Source organism: Hydra viridissima, unplaced genomic scaffold, assembly GCF_058129835.1.
Source record: "Hydra viridissima isolate aposymbiotic clone 2 unplaced genomic scaffold, HvirCarnegie_v1 scaffold_4, whole genome shotgun sequence".
In the NCBI taxonomy this organism is placed as follows: Eukaryota; Metazoa; Cnidaria; class Hydrozoa; order Anthoathecata; family Hydridae; genus Hydra; species Hydra viridissima.
This window is the reverse complement of record NW_028324303.1, coordinates 16,193,394-16,211,869: the sequence shown is the minus strand read 5'-3', so window position 1 is coordinate 16,211,869 and position 18,476 is coordinate 16,193,394. Positions and strand designations below refer to the sequence as shown.

General features: G+C 31.0%; 2 protein-coding genes across 2 annotated transcripts; both read right to left on the bottom strand.

Moving 5' to 3' along the window:
* Positions 1 to 522: 522 nt before the first annotated feature.
* Positions 523 to 1,047, bottom strand: LOC145183562 (mitotic-spindle organizing protein 1-like). The gene is made up of 2 exons (XM_090085227.1): positions 1,022 to 1,047; positions 523 to 903 (listed from the first exon to the last, which is right to left on the bottom strand). Exons 1-2 carry the CDS (start codon positions 1,045 to 1,047, stop codon positions 642 to 644), a joined length of 288 nt encoding a protein of 95 aa, XP_089941353.1. The 3' UTR covers positions 523 to 641.
* Positions 1,048 to 9,142: 8,095 nt separating this feature from the next.
* LOC149890135 (equilibrative nucleobase transporter 1-like) lies at positions 9,143 to 18,065 on the bottom strand. The gene is made up of 11 exons (XM_090084824.1): positions 14,519 to 18,065; positions 14,383 to 14,429; positions 14,178 to 14,254; positions 13,929 to 14,024; positions 13,605 to 13,816; positions 11,108 to 11,226; positions 10,827 to 10,970; positions 10,520 to 10,752; positions 9,734 to 9,807; positions 9,532 to 9,655; positions 9,143 to 9,452 (listed from the first exon to the last, which is right to left on the bottom strand). Exons 1-11 carry the CDS (start codon positions 14,851 to 14,853, stop codon positions 9,360 to 9,362), a joined length of 1,554 nt encoding a protein of 517 aa, XP_089940950.1. The 5' UTR covers positions 14,854 to 18,065; the 3' UTR covers positions 9,143 to 9,359.
* Between the last annotated feature and the right edge of the window lie 411 nt (positions 18,066 to 18,476).

Below are 18,476 nucleotides of genomic sequence, written 5' to 3'. Positions count from 1 at the left end.
GCCTAACTATAACTCATGCATTAAGGGAAAAAACGATCCTATTACGGAATATTTTTAGCGAACCCATATTGTGTTTGCCATATTTAATCACTCCCGATTTTTTTCTATGGGGGTATTTGAAAAAATGTGTGTAAACAAACCATAGGGCAATTAAAAGTCAACATTTAAAAAGAAATTTGAGCGGAAACAATTTGGGGAGAGAGTGGAAATCTAAAGAAAAACATTTATAGGAGGGGGGGGGGGACTTCAGCTGTCATTTGAAGATGGAGGCACCTGTAGGCTTGCATGGCGCTGGATCTAACATTTAAATCTAATCTTTTCGGAGTCCTCTCTATAAATAAAGCCAGCAACAGATTAACCTAATAGATATCAGTTAAACAAACAAGGAAACACAATCAGTTTTTTTTGTAAATAATATACAAAAAGATTTAATTGTAGGTTTTACAGTAAATTTTTCAATGCTTTTAATAGGTTGTTGTTGTTGTTGGTTTTTTTTTTTTTTTAATGAAAACAAAAAGCAACTTTTACAAAATAATTTTAACTTTTTAAACCAAAACGTCCTTGTAAAATTGATTGTAAATTCAAAACCCACATTTTTAAGTAAATAATCAAAGACCACCCATTAAACTATAGAAAAATTATTATGAATTGGAATTCTGCAGAGCAGCAGATTCTCTTCTTAACTCTTTCAAGACAGCAGCAAGGGCTTCTGGATGCACTCCAGCCTCACAAAGCTTCACACAAGTTGCTAGTGTCTCCACATCTAAACCAGTATTGAGGAGATTAGATATCTCCATTAGAGTATCTAGAGTATCACGAACTGCTATTGCTTTCTTGCGATCCATTATTTTAGTAAATCTATAAAAATAAAAAGATATGCTGGAATTTACAAAGAAGACCTTCCTTAAATAATTTTAATAAATCCAAAAAAATGCAATTGCACCTAAAGATAAACATAAAAAAATGCATTGCAACTTAACTTTAAGACTTTGAGTAATATATAATTACAAAATATTATTACTTAATACACTGTGGATGACCTAACATTATCATCCAAAAGTTTATAAAATACAAAATTTTTAAAAACAATTGTGAAAGGTTTTATATAAATACTTTGATAATGATATTGAATTCATCTAGAGAGTAGAGTCATTATTCCCATCTTCAAGGTCTCCGTAAATGTCTTCAGCATTAAAACTGGAAACTGGCAACAAAAATTGAAATTCTGGTTTGATGTAATCATTGCAGTCAAATGAATATGCAGGTCTATGCTTAGAGCTTATGTCATCAGACTTAACACTGTATTCCTCCTCAGTCTCTTTTTTCATTTCTGAAGGTTTAGAAAGAGGAAACGAAACAAGACCCTCTGGTTTTTCTTTAACAGCCAGAATACACTTTAACTCTCTCATCAAATTTCTACTTTCTTTTTTAACCCTAATTAAACTTTCCAAGTCTTCTTCATTTTCTAAGTCAGATCTATTAGGAACTACTTTTTCACTTTGTCCTTCATAAAGTATGTCACCTTGTCCTTCAAATTTTTGAAACAGTACTATATTGTCACTACTTTGATTTTGAGACCATTTTTCAGACAATACAACAGAGCTTGTAACTTGTTTGGGTTTAAAACTATTTTCAACGTTTTCAATAAGAGACTTAGCATTCTCTAAAGCTAGATTAAATTGCAAAAAAATACCTGAGAGCTGTTCTAATCTGTCATCAGTTTCAGAAAAAGATGTAACTTGAAATATGTTTTTCATTTTTTCAATGCAGTGTAAGGCACTCAACAAATTAACTTCAGATGAATGAAATAAAGCGTTAGTACTCTCTTCTTTTTGGATGGCTTTGGATAAAATAGTTTCTTTCTTTTCAAAAATGTTTTTAATAGACAAATCTAAAAGGTATTGAACTTCTTGAGTACATTCTTTCACTGAAAGAGTTATATTTTTAGCATGATCAATAATTCCAAAACATTTATTAAACTCAAGAGAATAAACTTCATTAGCAATTTTATAAACTAACTCGCTCAATTGCAGACGATATAAGCAAACTAATTGCTTAATTTCTTTTAAGTCAGCCACATGATTTTCTTCTAAATTAAGTATTTCAGAAAAAAAATTTAATGAAATTAAAGCTATAAACTCTTCCTTCACATCAAATTTATTTGATATATTGTTTCCTTTCAAAAAAATTTTTTGTAAATTTCTACATTTATGAAAATTACTACTTAGGGCTCTAACTAAAGATTTTCGAAGTTGACTGCATTTAGTTCTGTTTATTGTCAGCCCTATCAATCCACTTGATTTTAAATTAGGTATTCCATGGTAGATAACTTCAACTTCTTTTATATGAACAATACATTTATCCAAAAGAAGGTTAAACTCATTTAACACTTTACAAAACTCTGAAACAGCATCAGTAAACTGTTTTATTTTACTTTTATATGAAAGTCTACGAAACGAAAGAACCAGAATGACAAAAAAAGGAACTAAAAAAATGAATAAAAGTGCTCTTTGTAAGAATAAGGGTATAAGTATACTTAATATACAAACAAAATAGGATAGTTTATGCAATGCATCATTATTCATTTGTTTGTGTTTAGGATGCAAATTTTTTATGGAAGTTAACTTTTCTTTTAATTCGAAAATTAGTTTTTCATCATCCTCTAACAAGAGTCCTGAATTCAAAATCATTAAACAACAATCTACTATAAATGGTGGTGGCAAAATGTCAGATTTATGTAATAAGTCTCTTAAAGTCGGAACACAGTCATTTTTTGAAGGTTCTACAATTATGCTTGAATCTTTTTCATAACTTAGAAACGGTGCATCCATAACATCTTTTAAATATTTATCAAGTGGAGAACATTTAAGTATAACCTCTTCATCTTCACACATTTCTTTAAATACTAAAAAATATTTTTAAACAATTATGCATATTTAACTTACAATATTCACATATATAACTCATACATGTATGCGATACATGTTATATATAAGTTCAATAAAATTTCATTAAGTGAATGCTAAAAAATTCCAAGTTTAAAATAATTATGGTTATTTAACTTACATATAATATACTTATAAAGTTAGAGTATATAAGATAATTTCGTTTTGTACATAATTTCGCTCAATTTATAGTAAAAAGCTATTTTTAAATATCTAAACCAACTTAACTAAAAAATAAAACCATATTTCTTTTAACTTTAAATACATTTCGCACTTAAAATGTGGATCAAAAAATCAAAATAAAACATTTGTAAAGTGCCATTATTTAGTGCAAACAAACACACGAAAATTATATTTAAGGTAATTTTCAAACTGAGAATTTTATAACTTCCAGAAAAATTTTTACCACTTCAGATATTTTCTTAAAATATTTTAATTATAAAATTTGATGTTTTTTTTAGAAGAAATGCATTTTTAAATAATATTCTCAATTGGCAGCGCCTCCAAAATATTTTGCCTTCAAAAAAAGTTATAACGGCGGTCTTCAATTGGGAGGCGGAAGCAACTGGAGGTAAAAGCCAGAGCATTTTGCGGGCAAAAGAAATTTTGGGAGGCGGCCGCCAACAGCTGCGGATGAAACGTGGAGGCGAGAAGATTGCTGCCGTTTATCAATTCTGGTTGCAACACATTTTAAAAAACTACATTTATTTCTAACAATATAATTTTTGAAGTTAAATAAAATAAAACAGATCTTAGTTAAGTATTCATCTATCATTGATAGTTATAAAACTTAGCCATCCCTTTAAAAACATTAGCCTCTCAGAGTCCTCAGAAAGATTATTAATTAGTTTGTAATTTATATTGCTTTACATAAATTTTATAATTCAAAAAAAACAAAAACTCGAAGAGCAATTAACTGGAAGCTTTTGTAAGAAAGTTGTGTTTAACATAATAAAAAACTTAATTAGGACTTTTTGTAAGCAACTTTTTTTGTAAACATTTTCTCCCATTATTATAATAAAAACGTTTATTATTGTTAAGAATATGTAGAAAAGTGGGTAAAATCAATCAAACCCGCAGTTATTTTGCTATTTAACTTATCTTAAGAAATTTGTTGGAACTTACCATGTGCATCATGATCAATCGAATCAATATAACCATTTACTTTAAATACATGTATATTTTTATAATTATTTTCTCTTTTTTTTTTTTTTTTTTAGCTTTTTATGTAAGAAATAGATTTTTTTACTGTAATTTAGTTTTGTCCAAGCCTTTTGTATTAAAATGTAATTTTTTACAGATTTTGTATTTTTAGCTGTTTTGTTTTGTTGGAACTTCGTATTGAAATGGTACTTAAGAACAAAGAGCAGATAGCTATATATAAATAAAACTTAAAAATTAAGATTTGTAGTTTTGTAGCCCCCTTATTCTAAATTTTTTAAAAGAACGAAAGTTAAAGTAGATGTCCGCAAAATTTCTGCGCTAGCTGTTTACAGTAAATCCAAAATAACTTTGAAAACGCAAGTTAAAATTTGATATCGAAAAAAAAGTTGTAACTTTTGCAACTTTTATAAGTTTTTTTAAAGCTGACATGTTGTCATTTAGCAATACAATGTAAAATAATTGGGAAGAAAAAATAAAAATCATCCTTTAAACCGCACTGTTGAAATTTTCCCGTTGCAGCAAACCCTAAAAAGAAGCCATTTCTATGCCCATATCTGCCCTCCCCTCCATCTCCCCCCCCCCCCCCCACACACACACACACATACCCCCAAAAAAAATGAAAAAAAGTCGTCTTCAACGCTTTTACATTACTTTCAACACCTTTACATTTTCAACACTTTTACATTTTCAACAATTTTACATTTTCAACAATTTTACATTTTCAACACTTTTACATTAGTTTAACGATCTTTTGCTTGAATTTATCAAATTTACTCTATAGAAGTCAATAAAATTGTTTTGCTAAAATAAAGAAAATGGCACAAGAATTTTATTGGTTAGAAGTTAAGTTCTTTCGCACTTGCGCCAAAAAAAATGGATCTAAAAGGAACATGGGGAGCTCTATGATTTTCTAGAATGTTCTAGCATTTTTGTTTTAATGCATCAATGATAAATTATTTTCTAGAAACTTCCTCGCAATTATATATGCGAGTACAGGCGATTTACATAAAATAAAATGTCAGATCAGAAAACCCATATTCGACAATGATTCTTGTATAAAATCCAGCTCGGTCATTCCGCCAGTGAGGCCAAACGTAGCACATACCAAGCCCTAGGCCACAGCAGTATAACCAAACGGACTGATTTTTACGTTTTCGCTTCAATGACCTCCAACTCGAGGATTGTCCGAGGTCTGGTCCTCCAACTGATGTTGATTTTAAATCAGTGCTCATGTTGTTGGAGGATTATTCAAGACTCAGTAGCCACTGCAATCTGCTGTTTGCCTCTACAATCCGCTGTTTTCACACATCAGTGCTGCACTGTCTTAATATATTGAGAATAGTTCTAAAGTCGGAGATTCGGATTCCCCACAGTCTAACACAACATGACAAGGCCATTCTTGCTCTCCAAAAAGTGATGTTTTGACTGGTAATATCACTTAATCGCTGGTAATGAGAAGTGAGTACTTTATGTAAACCACACACGAAAGGGTCAGTGTGGTGGGGCATACATTGCGCATTTCGAGCTTCTTTCCTCGAAACCCACAATAATGGCTGACTATTACTATCAACAACTGGAAAGCCACAGGTAGAAACAACAACAACAGAAAAGACATATTGTTCCAAGCAACTATCAGCTTTTCTTTGCTTTACAATTTCACATGTCAGAAAAGAGCTTCAATGATGTTTGCCAACTCAAAGCCAACATTCGTAAATTCTTCGAAGTGCAACCAGGCAGCTTCTACAAGGATGGGATCCATTCCTTGCCTTATAAATTTTTGTTGATAAAAAAAAAGGCGATTATATTGTAGATTGATTGTGTTTATGTAGAGGATTATAATGAACTAAGCTGCATCATGAAAAAGCAAAATGGCTTTATTTCCATTATAATACACAAATCTTAGTAAAACTCATGCGCTAAGTGAAATTCATGCGCTGAATTCATGCGCTATGAATGAATTTATAAGCAATGCTCTAGTTGAAAGCATGACACGTACAACCAAGACGATCTGATTTCAATGAGGAAATATCACCTCTTTTGCACAGACTTTTTGTGTTTAGAACAATTGTAATGTATCCACGTTTCATTACCAATCGTGATTCGATGCAAGTATCCAGTTCTATGGAACAATATTTTGCGATTATTTCAAACAGAACTAAACACTGGCAAATGTTTTTAGCGTGCTTTTATACTTGCGTTTCCCCATAACCCCGTCTGCTTGTAGCCTTGTTTTAATCACATCGAAGGGATAAATCGGTAACCAACACAATACTTCAGCTGTTCCTCCGCAAAACAACAACTTCAAAACATTTATATGATTTTGTGTAAACAATCCGCGATCGAATTATATTTTGTTTCGTTTTCTGCTAGTGATAGACCTATGCCTTGAATTTGGAGTCGGATAAATAGCGCCACTCAACACTTTTCTCTTATTAGAACATTTTATTATATTGTACCAATGCACAAGATGTTGAAGTCTTATCTAAAAAGGTATGCAAGAACGGTTAAAAATTTTTAAAAAAACTTCATGGCACTTCAAATGTATTTACTTATTACAAGTAATGAGAATACAAAGCACAAAATTTATTTTTTTAACAGTATTAAAAGGTCTATAATTTAAAAAGACTTAAAAAAAAATTAAGAACAAGTAATGAAAGAAAGTAAATAAAATTAGCAGAAAACTGTTTTTCGAAATTTTGAAGTTTTGCTCTTATAAACTCTTGTATTTTATTATTACTCACTTAGACTGCATGAAAGGGATAGGTTACAACCACATTTTAAATAAAAATAATTTTATTTATTAAATGACTTAACCAAGTTAAGTCGTTTAACAAATAAAGTTGTTAACCTTCGTTTAACTAAAAAACGCGACATGTTTTTGAAGCCCTTTTTGTTCAACTAAAAAAATCTAACACGTTAACTAAAAAAGGTTCGTCCATAAGCATAATGCTTGCTGCACCAATCTAATGCTCGCTACACCAATCTTCAGGATTTTTAATATTCCTTGTTATGTTACACTTATTACAAACATCAAACTAACTTTTGTCCTAAACTTTCTATCTGTTTTTATCTTGATATGTTTTACTATTATTTATCGCTAAGATAAAAACTCCGATTTATTTTATCGGTATCTTCTGGTGTCGCTGTCATTTTTTTCGTTGATATTTTAATGTTAAACCTGTTGTAATTGTCACACTTTTTTAATACAGCCACGCAAATAATGGGATTTAAAAAGTTGAAATTTTGATTACTTTTAGGGGAGAGTGATGAAAAGTGGGACGGCAACTCTCCACAGCAAGTTTGTTATGTTAAATCAAATGCATTTTCCTTGCTATGAGCAAAAAATCAAAAACTAATTAGTTCATACATCGATAAATGAATAAAGAAAATTACCTTGTCCCACTCCTCCCTTGTGCCACTTCTAGTCGAGTGGGGTGGAGGAGCCACGGCTCTGTGAGCTAGAGAGATAGTTCACGGAGCCGTGGCTCCTCCACCCCACTCCCACTTCCCAGAAATAAATAAATACAGGGTGAGGCAAAATTAGCTCCCCTATTTGAAAAAGCTGTTGTTTTTTATTTTGATATTAACTTTCATTATCTTTTTTTAAAGTTGTAAAGTAGAATAGCACAAAATTAATTATGAACCGATTCAATCCACAACAACGTGCAGAAATCATGACTATCTTTATTCAAAAAAATAAGTCAGTTGTGTTAACTCAACGAGTATATCGAAAAGGGCATCGTAATCAATCAGCACCTGATAAAAAACAACTCATGCTTAATCAAATCAATTTGAACAGTATGGAACAACTTTAGACTCTCACCATTCAGGAAGACCAAGAACCAACCGTTCTTAAAAAAAATATCGCTCGAGTTCGTGAAAGTGTTGCAGAGTCACCAAAAACATCAACAAGAAGACGTGCTCAACAACTAAACATTTCTCAGCGCTCTCTTTGACGAATTTTGAAAAAAGATTTACACCTTTTCCCTTACAAAATCCAGTTAGTGCAAAAGCTATTGCCCAGAGACCATAATCAGCGTTTGAAGTACAGTAATGCCATTTTGAATCTTGCGAGAGAAATTGATAATTTGAGTCAAAAAATGATAGAGTGACGAAGCACATTTTCATCTTAGTAGCCATGTCAATAAACAAAGTTCTCGATTCTGGGAAATTGAAAGCCCACAAGTCATTCATGAAACATCATTGCATCCACAAAAAATAACAGTTTGGTGCGCTATTCATGCCAAAAATGTCATTGGACCTTATTTTTTTGAAGACGAAAATGGATAAACAACAACTGTTACTGGTGATAGTTATCGACAAATGATCCGAGACTTTTTAATGCCACAAATGGAAGAAAAAAATCTGGACAATATGTGGTTTCAACAGGACGGTGCTACACCACATAGAGCCAAAGAAACAACACGGATTTTGAATTATTTATTATTTTAACACCTTTTTTATTATTTATTATTATTCTCTATTAATTTCTCGTTTTGTTGATTTGAATTGGCCTGCAAGATTACCTAATTTAACAGCTCCAGACTTCTTTTCATGGGGTTATTTTAAAAAAAAGGTGAACGTGAATAAACCACAAACTCTTGATCAACTGAAAAACAATATTCGACAAGAAATAGAAAACATACCGGTTGAAATACTCAAAAAAGTAATGAAAATCTCATTAAAAAGAGCTGATTTGCGTAGAGCCGCCAAAGGCGGACATTTAGTTGATATTATTTTTGAAAATTGACAAACAAAAAATTTAAATGCTAAATAAACATAATATTTGAAAAAAAACAAAATTGTAAGCACCCAAATGGGGGATTAATTTTGCCTCACCCTGTATTATAAGTTTTTCATAAATAGATTAAATTTTCATAAATAATTTCAAATTTTTTAATATATGTAAAAAGGAAACACTAGTATATTATGTTAATGTTTACATATATTGTAAAATATATGTATATATCAACCAAAAAAAGGCATAAATATGCAATAGATATGCTAGAAATATTGATTATAGGAACGACTTGTTTATTGTTTATTTTTTTTTTTATTTAACTTTTTTTTATTTTTGAAAGAGTCTCTACAAATAAATTCTTTACCAGCACTACAACCACACAAGGTATTAAATGCCTACATATATATTTATGTAATGATGTAAGTAGTTTTGCTTTTTTTTCGTTTCAAAGTTTCGGTGTTTTAAACATTTTTGACATGACTACTGGGCGAGATTTAATTGGTTGACTGCTATAATAGTTTTACCAATTGATTGCAATGATACTTGAGATAAACAGGAAATATAACAGGTACCAGAGATGTAAAAAAAAAAACAACGTTCACCTAAACAATAAATGAATCATTTAACAATAATAATAAGCAGAAAATAAAATCTAAGGCCTTAATAAAAAGAGCAACTTACCCAAAACTGATTCCCTAAAAAAACAGTTTTTTCCAGTGAGAGGATAGGGTATTGTAATAGCAAAACAAATCCGGAAGCTAGCATTGTGAAACCGAAAATTGAGCAGTAATGCTGAGGAGGAAACCTAATATGAAATTGTTATTTTAAAAAAGTACTCAATCTTTTAAAAGCGTTGGTATTATCTCTACACAATGCAACTTACGCAAGAGAAACAAACACTGACACATAACAAAAGAGCAGGCTGAGTCCAAATAAGCATAAGATGAAGATAGGAATCTAAAAAGAAGATTTACGTCACTTTTTTTGCAGGAGGTCAAGCAAATGAAAACAAGTGAAAATATATTCAGCTTTTAGTTCTTTCGCAGTTTTTTTTATTTAGATTTTAAGTTTTATAAAATCTATGAGGTCATCAAAAACATTTTCTCACCTTTTTCTACAATTACGAGAATTAGGTATTAGGCAACGAATGATTTTACAAATACGCGCATGCAATGCTTGTAACCTTCTTTAGTTAAGTTATATTATCCATCTTATTAAATAATGAAAATTGTGACAGAACTCATATATTGCTTCTCGTTTCTAGTTAAGTCTTTATTCTTTTTAATAAACAATTATAGAATAAAAAATGCAATTGTAAAAAGAAAAAAAAGGAAAAACCGTTAAATCGACGTCACATCTTTAGTAAATTAAAAATCAAACTTAAGAAATGCATTTATTAACAGCTATTTTCATTTTTCAGATATCGTGAGCACTTACGTATTAAAAAAATTTTAAAAATATGGTTTAAAAGAAGAATTTAAGTTTTATTTTTTAGTCATTTGTTTTTTTACGCAGCTTTTAACTTAAAAATTCTCGAAGAAAATTTTTGCATTAACAGGTAGTCTTTTGGTTAAAGCTGAACAAATTTGTACATAATTCTTTTTTACTTTTCTGTGTGGCTAACTTTTTCTAAATATATATTGGAAAACCGTTTTGAAAAAATGCTTACACACAATGCTAGGACTTCCACTAGCTGAAGACCATCTAATATCAACACAGTTAAAATCAAAATCACTGACGGAGCTATGCAACCCTGAACGCCTTGAATGTACTTTTTAAGTGGGGGCTGACCAGCAGTTTCTGTCCTACTGGATTCTGATAGACGAAGAACTGAAGCTGATATTGGCGCCAAAATGAAGCCCATGAATTGAATGGAACCAAAATACTTTATATAAGCCAGTACTGTAAAACAAAAGAAGAATTTTGATGGCTCCTGTTTTAGGATTTTAGGAGTAAAAGAAAATCAACAGACAAACCATTCTTGTTATTGTCTGTAATGTTTGTCAAATACTTATCCAGGTTTCCGACAAAGTAAACAAGTTTCAATAGCAACAGGCTGAAGAGCATCACAGATAAAATATTCTTCCAAGAAAGCAAACAATCTTTCAGTGAAAAATTACCTGAAATAATTATCATATTGTAAATATGTTAACACTACAGTCGTAAAAAAAGAACGTCGATGTCTATTATTGACTTTGATATTACGGGCAAAGTTATACCGAATCATGTGCTTTACTTTTACAAACAAAATACTTACTAAAGTCTTTTTTTTTTTTAAGAAAAGTGCTTTTTTCTTTTTGAACTTCTTTTTGATTTTTGTGGCATTCAAGAAAACTAACGCTGCATCCAGGGTTAATTATCCTGCTGTCGTAGTTACTAAAAAGTTCATCAACCAATTTAGTTAAACGAAATGCTTAACAGTAAGTCACTAATTAAGGTTTTTACAAATGTTTATTAAAATAAGTTCCTTTGAAAATATTGGTTAATCATTTGCTGTTTGACTAATACAAAAATGGTTTGACTTATAAATAAAAGGTATAGTTATAAAGCACTAAAGAGAGATACATTAAAAAACGCATCTGAGAGGTTTCTTTCTTTTTCTTAGAATAACTATGTCACTGCAATGACCTTGTGTTGGTTTGAGACTTTTGTTTAGCAAATAACTATACGTATAAATATCTTATATATTACTTTAGATCAGTCAGCATTATTATATACATACATACATACATACATACATACATACATACATACATACATACATACATACATACATACATACATACATACATACATACATACATACATACATACATACATACATACATACATACATACATACATACATACATACATACATACATACATACATACATACATACATACATACATACATACATACATACATACATACATACATACATACATACATACATACATACATACATACATACATACATACATACATACATACATACATACATACATACATACATACATACATACATACATACATACATACATACATACATACATACATACATACATACATACATACATACATACATACATACATACATACATACATACATACAGGGTGGCCCATAATTAGTGTCCCATCTTAAAAAAGCAATTCCTTGAAAACTAGGGATGGAAAACTATTAATTTTGCTTTGGTTTTTGATATTATTATATATTTTGATCTATTTACTGCTGCCTTCACTCACTTTACTTGTTTTTTTAGCAATGACAAGACCATCACCATATCGGCAAAGTATTATTGATTTTCATGAGAAAGGAGTTTCAGCACGCGACATCCAGACTAGACTCAAAGTGCCGCGAAAGCTTGTTTATAGAACAATTCAACGCTTCAAAGCATTGAGAACAATGTCAGATCGTCCACGCAAAGGAAGAAAGCGCTCCGTGGTGACTGATGCAAAAATCAAGCAAGTTCGTGAACGGGTGCGCCGCAACCCAGAACGCAGTATGCGACAAATGGCCAAACAGCTCCAAATTTCTCGAAGTTCTCTTGGAAGAATTATCTAAATTTGACAGCTTACAAGAAAAATCATGCACAGCTTTTGTCTCAGGCATCAAAGCAGAAGCGCAAGGATCGCTGCAAGGATCTCCTCGCCCGTTTCGCCAACAACGCTCATCTCAACATCGTTTTCACAGACGAGAAGATTTTTACAGTTCAACAACATCACAATGTGCAGAATGATCGTGTCTACGCTTCCTCAAAGCCTAATATCACAATACAAAAGGCAGCACATCCTCTTTCAGTAATGGTGTTCGCGGGTATCAGTGCCACCAAGAAGACACCATTGATTTTTGTTCAACAAGGCGTTAAAGTAAAAGCCCAAAACTATCTGAATGACGTTTTGATCAAAGAAATACTTCCATGGAGTCAAAAGGAGCTTCGTAGACATTGTTGGACATTCATGCAGGATAGTGCTCCAGCCCACAAAGCCAAAATTGTGCAAGATTGGCTCGGCCGAAACACCCCCAATTTCATCAAGCACAATGAGTGGCCTCCAAGTAGTCCCGACTGCAATCCAATGGATTACTCAGTGTGGAGTGTTCTGGAAGCTGAAGCGTGCAAAAAACCGCATAAAACGATTGATTCTCTGAAGAAAGCGCTTCAAAAAGCATGGGATTCGCTTTCACCCGCCTACTTGCGTGCCACCGTAGATGACTTTCCAAAGCGTCTTGAAGCTTGTGTGAAAGCCGATGGTCGACATTTCGAAAAAAATCTTTAAATTTTATTTGATATTGTTAATAAATTGTTTATCAAAAAGTTTTATGTGTTTTCCATCCCTAGTTTTCAAGGAATTGCTTTTTTAAGATGGGACACTAATTATGGGCCACCCTGTACATACATACATACATACATACATACATACATACATACATACATACATACATACATACATACATACATACATACATACATACATACATACATACATACATACATACATACATACATACATACATACATACATACATACATACATACATACATACATACATACATACATACATACATACATACATACATACATACATACATACATACATACATACATACATACATATATATATATATATATATATATATATATATATATATATATATATATATATATATATATATATATATATATATATATCAACTTCAGGAGTGACATAAGTCCAAAGTATTACAAAAGAACATGCGTCACCAGTGTCATGGTTACTAGTTTACACACTGACCGTTTACAAATCGATAACATTTCTTCAACATTCTCACAAGAATTGCTCTGATAACAATCATTTAAATCTTCTTGTGAATCCTGCTTCATAATCATCAATACATCTTCATTACTTGGAAAGAAAACCAGAGTAACAATGGAAACAAAACCAATCGTGAAAACAATGTAGCTGATGGAAATCGTCATCAAAGACAACCCCAACTCAAACGAAGTCTAAACAAAATAAAATGACACGCTTGAAGTGCTTTAAGAGACAAAACACTCGAACGTAACGGATGCGTAAACTGCTTTAGACAAAAACTTAGGAAAAAAAAGAGAAACTCACCAGAAAAATCAGGAAAATAGCGGAAGAACTATCAACTGCACCGCTGATCATGCACAATCCCACCGATTTCCATTTCCAACACAACACATTAACAGCCTAACAAAAGCAAACTTTAAAAAAATTCAGGCACGAAAAATTCTATTAATATATATCTAATCCATTAAAATGTAAATTTGCTTTTAATGAAGAAAAGTTTCTAATATTTAAATCCCATTTGTTCAAATTTAGCACCTTTTTCAAATTTAATACCTTGTATACACTAAGCATTAAAGTTGAGCATGCAACGGCAAGAAAAAAGAACGCCACAAACAACAGAAATTCTTGACCTAAAAAGTTTTATAAATATTCATTTGCGTATGCAACAAGTAAAATACATAAAAAACATTATTTTTGTTTGATTTAATGTAAGACGTGATTGACTTGATTGTTTTTTTAAAAAAGAGGAAATTTTAACCTGGAGACGCGAGTCCAAGACTTATTCCAAAAAATATTAGGAACACGCTGAAAATAAAAAAAAAACAATCCAAATCATTTTGATTTACGAAGAAATACTTTAAAAATAGTTTAGAAAATGTTATGTGAAGTCATACCATCCGGCATATTGACAGAGTTGAGGTCCAAACCGATCTACGCAAAAACCAATCGGAAACTTTAAGGTAGAATGAAAAAATATCCCAAATATAAAAACGGAGTTTAAAGCCAGGTCTTGCTTCTCGCAGGTTTTTGCGGTATAAATTCCCTTGAGTGAAGTTGCGTTAGCTGAACCGCACAGATGATGATAGAATTTTACTCTCTTGAAGATCTCCAAGATTGATGAATAACCGTATATCGGGCCTGCTATTAAAATGTTTTCGAAGCAGCAGAGGATTACAAAAATAATCAGAACGTATGGCTTTCTAAAGTTCGAGTTTGTTACCATAGCCATTACTACCGCGAAGGAGAATGCAAAATGTGCCACACCATTATTTATTTAAAAACGAAACTTATAAAAACAATATTAAAAACCTTATTATTGCTAACTTACATTCTCTTTTTGTATTTTAGTAGACCACAACTCGTTATCGTGAATATTTAAAAATGAAAGTATTTTTTGCAATGAATGTTAACATTCGCTTTGATTGGATGGATTTTAATACCCGAGATTTAAAAAAAAAAAAAATTAACCTAACATTTAATATCCAAAGCATCGTAACTAAAATAATCAAAACTAAAACGAACGTTTTAATTTCCTCTTTTTTTTCTCTCTATTTTATTGGTATTCTATTCAATTGGATTAAACAAAAAACCACTTTCAAGGTATTCCGTGAGAGAGTGGGACAAGTGTTCTAGGCATTTAACCCACCTCAGATTTTCTTCATACGTTTTCAAAATGGTCACCTACATCACTTTAATTACCTAGTGAAACTCCAGCACTGTAATCAAATGGGATTTTGAGATATTATTTTAAAATAGTGTAATTCGGGTGACTTTCTTTTTTGCTCGGCGACCATCTTGTTTTTTGTGTTATTTTTTTATGTTATAGCAAAACCAAACATGTAATCAAGCTGAAATATTGCACCTGAACATTTTTGAAGATGAGGGATCAGGATATAATCTTTATTTTTCATAAAAACAACAAACTAAATCAAAACAGGGATTGTATTTCACCTATAGCCTATCTGGGAAATTTTAATAGATCAAGAAAGGTGGCCTGGGAACCAAGGTAGCATATATTTCTCAATTTTTTCTTTATCTTTTTAAAATACGTATTTTAAAGCCTTTTTGTAAAAAAAAGTAAGATGTGTTTTTTTTTTAGTATTTTTATAAACAATCAGGAATATTTGAGTAAAGAAATATGTTTGGATGTTAAAAAATACTTCTTCAGATGTTTTTGAATTTTATTCATTATTAATAGTGTACTACTTCTATGGCTGAAATAATTTAAAGAACGAACCTTTCGTAAATCATCTGTGTCTCTCTTTAGAAAAATTTAACATTTCTTCAGCATCCTGAATTAATAAGTCAGTTTGAAGTTGAAGACTAGCATTGGAAAGAAATCTTTTAACAATCCCACCATTGCCATCTTTTGGTGATTATCCATGCAATGTGACAAAGAAATTCCTTTCACGTAGCATCCGAAAATCTTTATACCATGATGGTTTCCTTTTTTCCCAGCATAGATACACAATTTTGGCTTTAAATTAGGAAAAAGCTATTTTAGAACAAGGGGTGCTCAAGTTTAAACTCCTGTATAACTCCTTAGCATTGCAAAGAAATAATCATCTTGATACATGTTGATTTTTGGGTACACTTACAAAGTGCTTTTTACCTGGCAAATCTTGACTGAACTGATCACTGTAATAGCAGCTTTCTACTTTTCATATGACTTAGTTTTAACAATATTAGTTTTTTCTGGAAGTGCTGATATCCTTGCTTTAGCTATGGCTGTCTTTGATGTATTAAATACTTCAGCTGCTTTACTTAAAGGCCATGAATCAGGGACAAAAGTAAAAACCTGAATCTTTTCCTTTCTGTTTGCAGTTTTTTATTTTTTTTTGCATTGAAAATATTAACTATTCTAGAACATTGGCTTTCTTCTGTTATTCAAAATTGGGCACTTTGATAACATCACTTCTCAGGTTTGCTGTGTTAACATTGAGGATAACTGATAGCTTTTTTGACATTTATTCAGTAGCTTGCATTAGTTTTTTTTGCCTAGAAGGATCTTTGGATGTTGTAGAATCCCATGACATTTTATTGCTGATAGTTCTAATAATAAACGTCAAAACTGCTGTTAATAAGTTTTTATTTTTACAAAAGCCTCTCTATGGAAAAGATGAACTTCTAACTTAACTAAGAAAAAGGAATAATCAACACATATCCAAAATAACTTCATTCTAAGCATTTTTTTCACATGATTTTCCTAATTTTTAACAACAAAATCACAAAAAACGCACATCTTAATTTCTCACTAAAGCATTCTATAAACCATGTTTTTGCTAACAGAAAAAAGAATTGACAGATAAATGGTCTACCTCGGTTACCAGGCCTCTTTTCTTGGTCTATTACAGTTTTATAGATAAACTTATACAAGAAAAGCAATCATCTATCAGACTTTTTGTTATTTCTATGAAAAATAAACATATTCTGATTCCTCATCTTCCAAACGATTCAGCTGCAAATTTTCATCTTGATCACATGTGTGATTTAACAATAACACGTAAAACAGTAAAACAATAACGCAAAAACCAAGATGAGCGCCGAACAAAAAAATCCCCCAAAATAGGTGATTTTGAAATAACGATATCTCTAAAACCCATTTTATAGTGCTGAAATTTCACAAGGTAATCTATGTGATGTAGGTGATCATTTTTACGAAATATGAAGAAAATCTGAGATGGTGGGTTACGTGCCTTGTCACTTTCTAATGAAATGCCTCATTTGCGTTCTTTAATTTTTTTTTGCGTTCTTGATTGTATATTTAGAAGACCGGTGGGGGAGATGTTTTCGTCTTTTCTGAGATAATTTCTTTTGTTCATCAATCCTTCTTTATACGTTTCATTGGAATGCTTTTATCAAAAGCCTTAAATGAGCCTGGCTTAAAAATAAATTGCTGAATTACCATCTTTCGTCACTGTTTTTATTGAATTTTTAAAGCTCAAAATTTTAATTTTATAAGCATAATGGCAGTTAACATTATCAAACTAAAGTACACAATTAAATTTTTGTTATATTATTCAATAAATAGATTAATAACTGAACTCGATCCTTGTGGTTTAAAGTAAAGTTTTGAAAATTCCTCTGTCACTTGTAGGAACCCAAGCGCGATTAATCTTCTTGGTCCTATGATTATCTCTAGAAGCGAAGCTCTTAAAATGTGTAAATGATGACCAATTGCGTTTGTCAGCGATTTAAAAATTTTGCATTGACACTTCACACAGGTCCATTCTTATGGGGATTTTTTCTCCTCTAAAATTTAACAAGTTTTCATCTTCTTTCTTCATCTCGGTCAGTCAATGTTTTACCTATTCCATTGATCGTATTTTGGAAGACTTGAAGAAAAACCAAAATTGATATAGTATCAATAATTCTAAATATATATTCAGGTGGTACATTAGGAAAAAAGGAACAAATAACATTAGATGGTAAACAATCTTCATTAGATCCTGAAATGATATTCATGTGAACTTGAATGCTATTTACCTTCAAGATGTTGGTAGGATTTCCAGATTCGTGATAAACTTGAGCATATTTAAATATGAATAGAATATAGATAAATGTATTTTAAAATAAATATAAATAAATGCACTTTATATGTAACTGATTTTTATAAGAAGTTTCTTTTAGTGAACTATCGACTTAACTAATTTTGGATTTTAAGACATGCGTCATTAGGTTCTTTAACATTGAAGTTTGTTTTTTTTTCGATCAAACTATTACGTTAATGGCGCATATCTTTTACTAAAATGTACTTAAGTTATTAAATGCAAAAAAATCTAGTAAATCACGTCTGAAGAAACGTTTTATTGATAAAAATATTTTGACTTAAAAACACACTGGATTTTTGTT

Bases quoted from the DNA above. Each gene is read 5' to 3' on its own strand.
- LOC145183562 (XM_090085227.1), bottom strand. From the start codon at position 1,047: ATGTTAGGTCATCCACAGTGTATTAA. The intron at 904-1,021 runs GTAATAATATTT...AAATTATTTAAG, and splicing joins GGTCATCCACAGTGTATTAA to GAAGGTCTTCTTTGTAAATT.
- LOC149890135 (XM_090084824.1), bottom strand. From the start codon at position 14,853: ATGGCTATGGTAACAAACTCGAACTTTAGAAAGCCATACGTTCTGATT. The intron at 10,753-10,826 runs GTTTGTCTGTTG...TTTGTTTTACAG, and splicing joins TACAGACAATAACAAGAATG to TACTGGCTTATATAAAGTAT. The intron at 9,656-9,733 runs GTAAGTTGCATT...ATTTCATATTAG, and splicing joins TCAGTGTTTGTTTCTCTTGC to GTTTCCTCCTCAGCATTACT.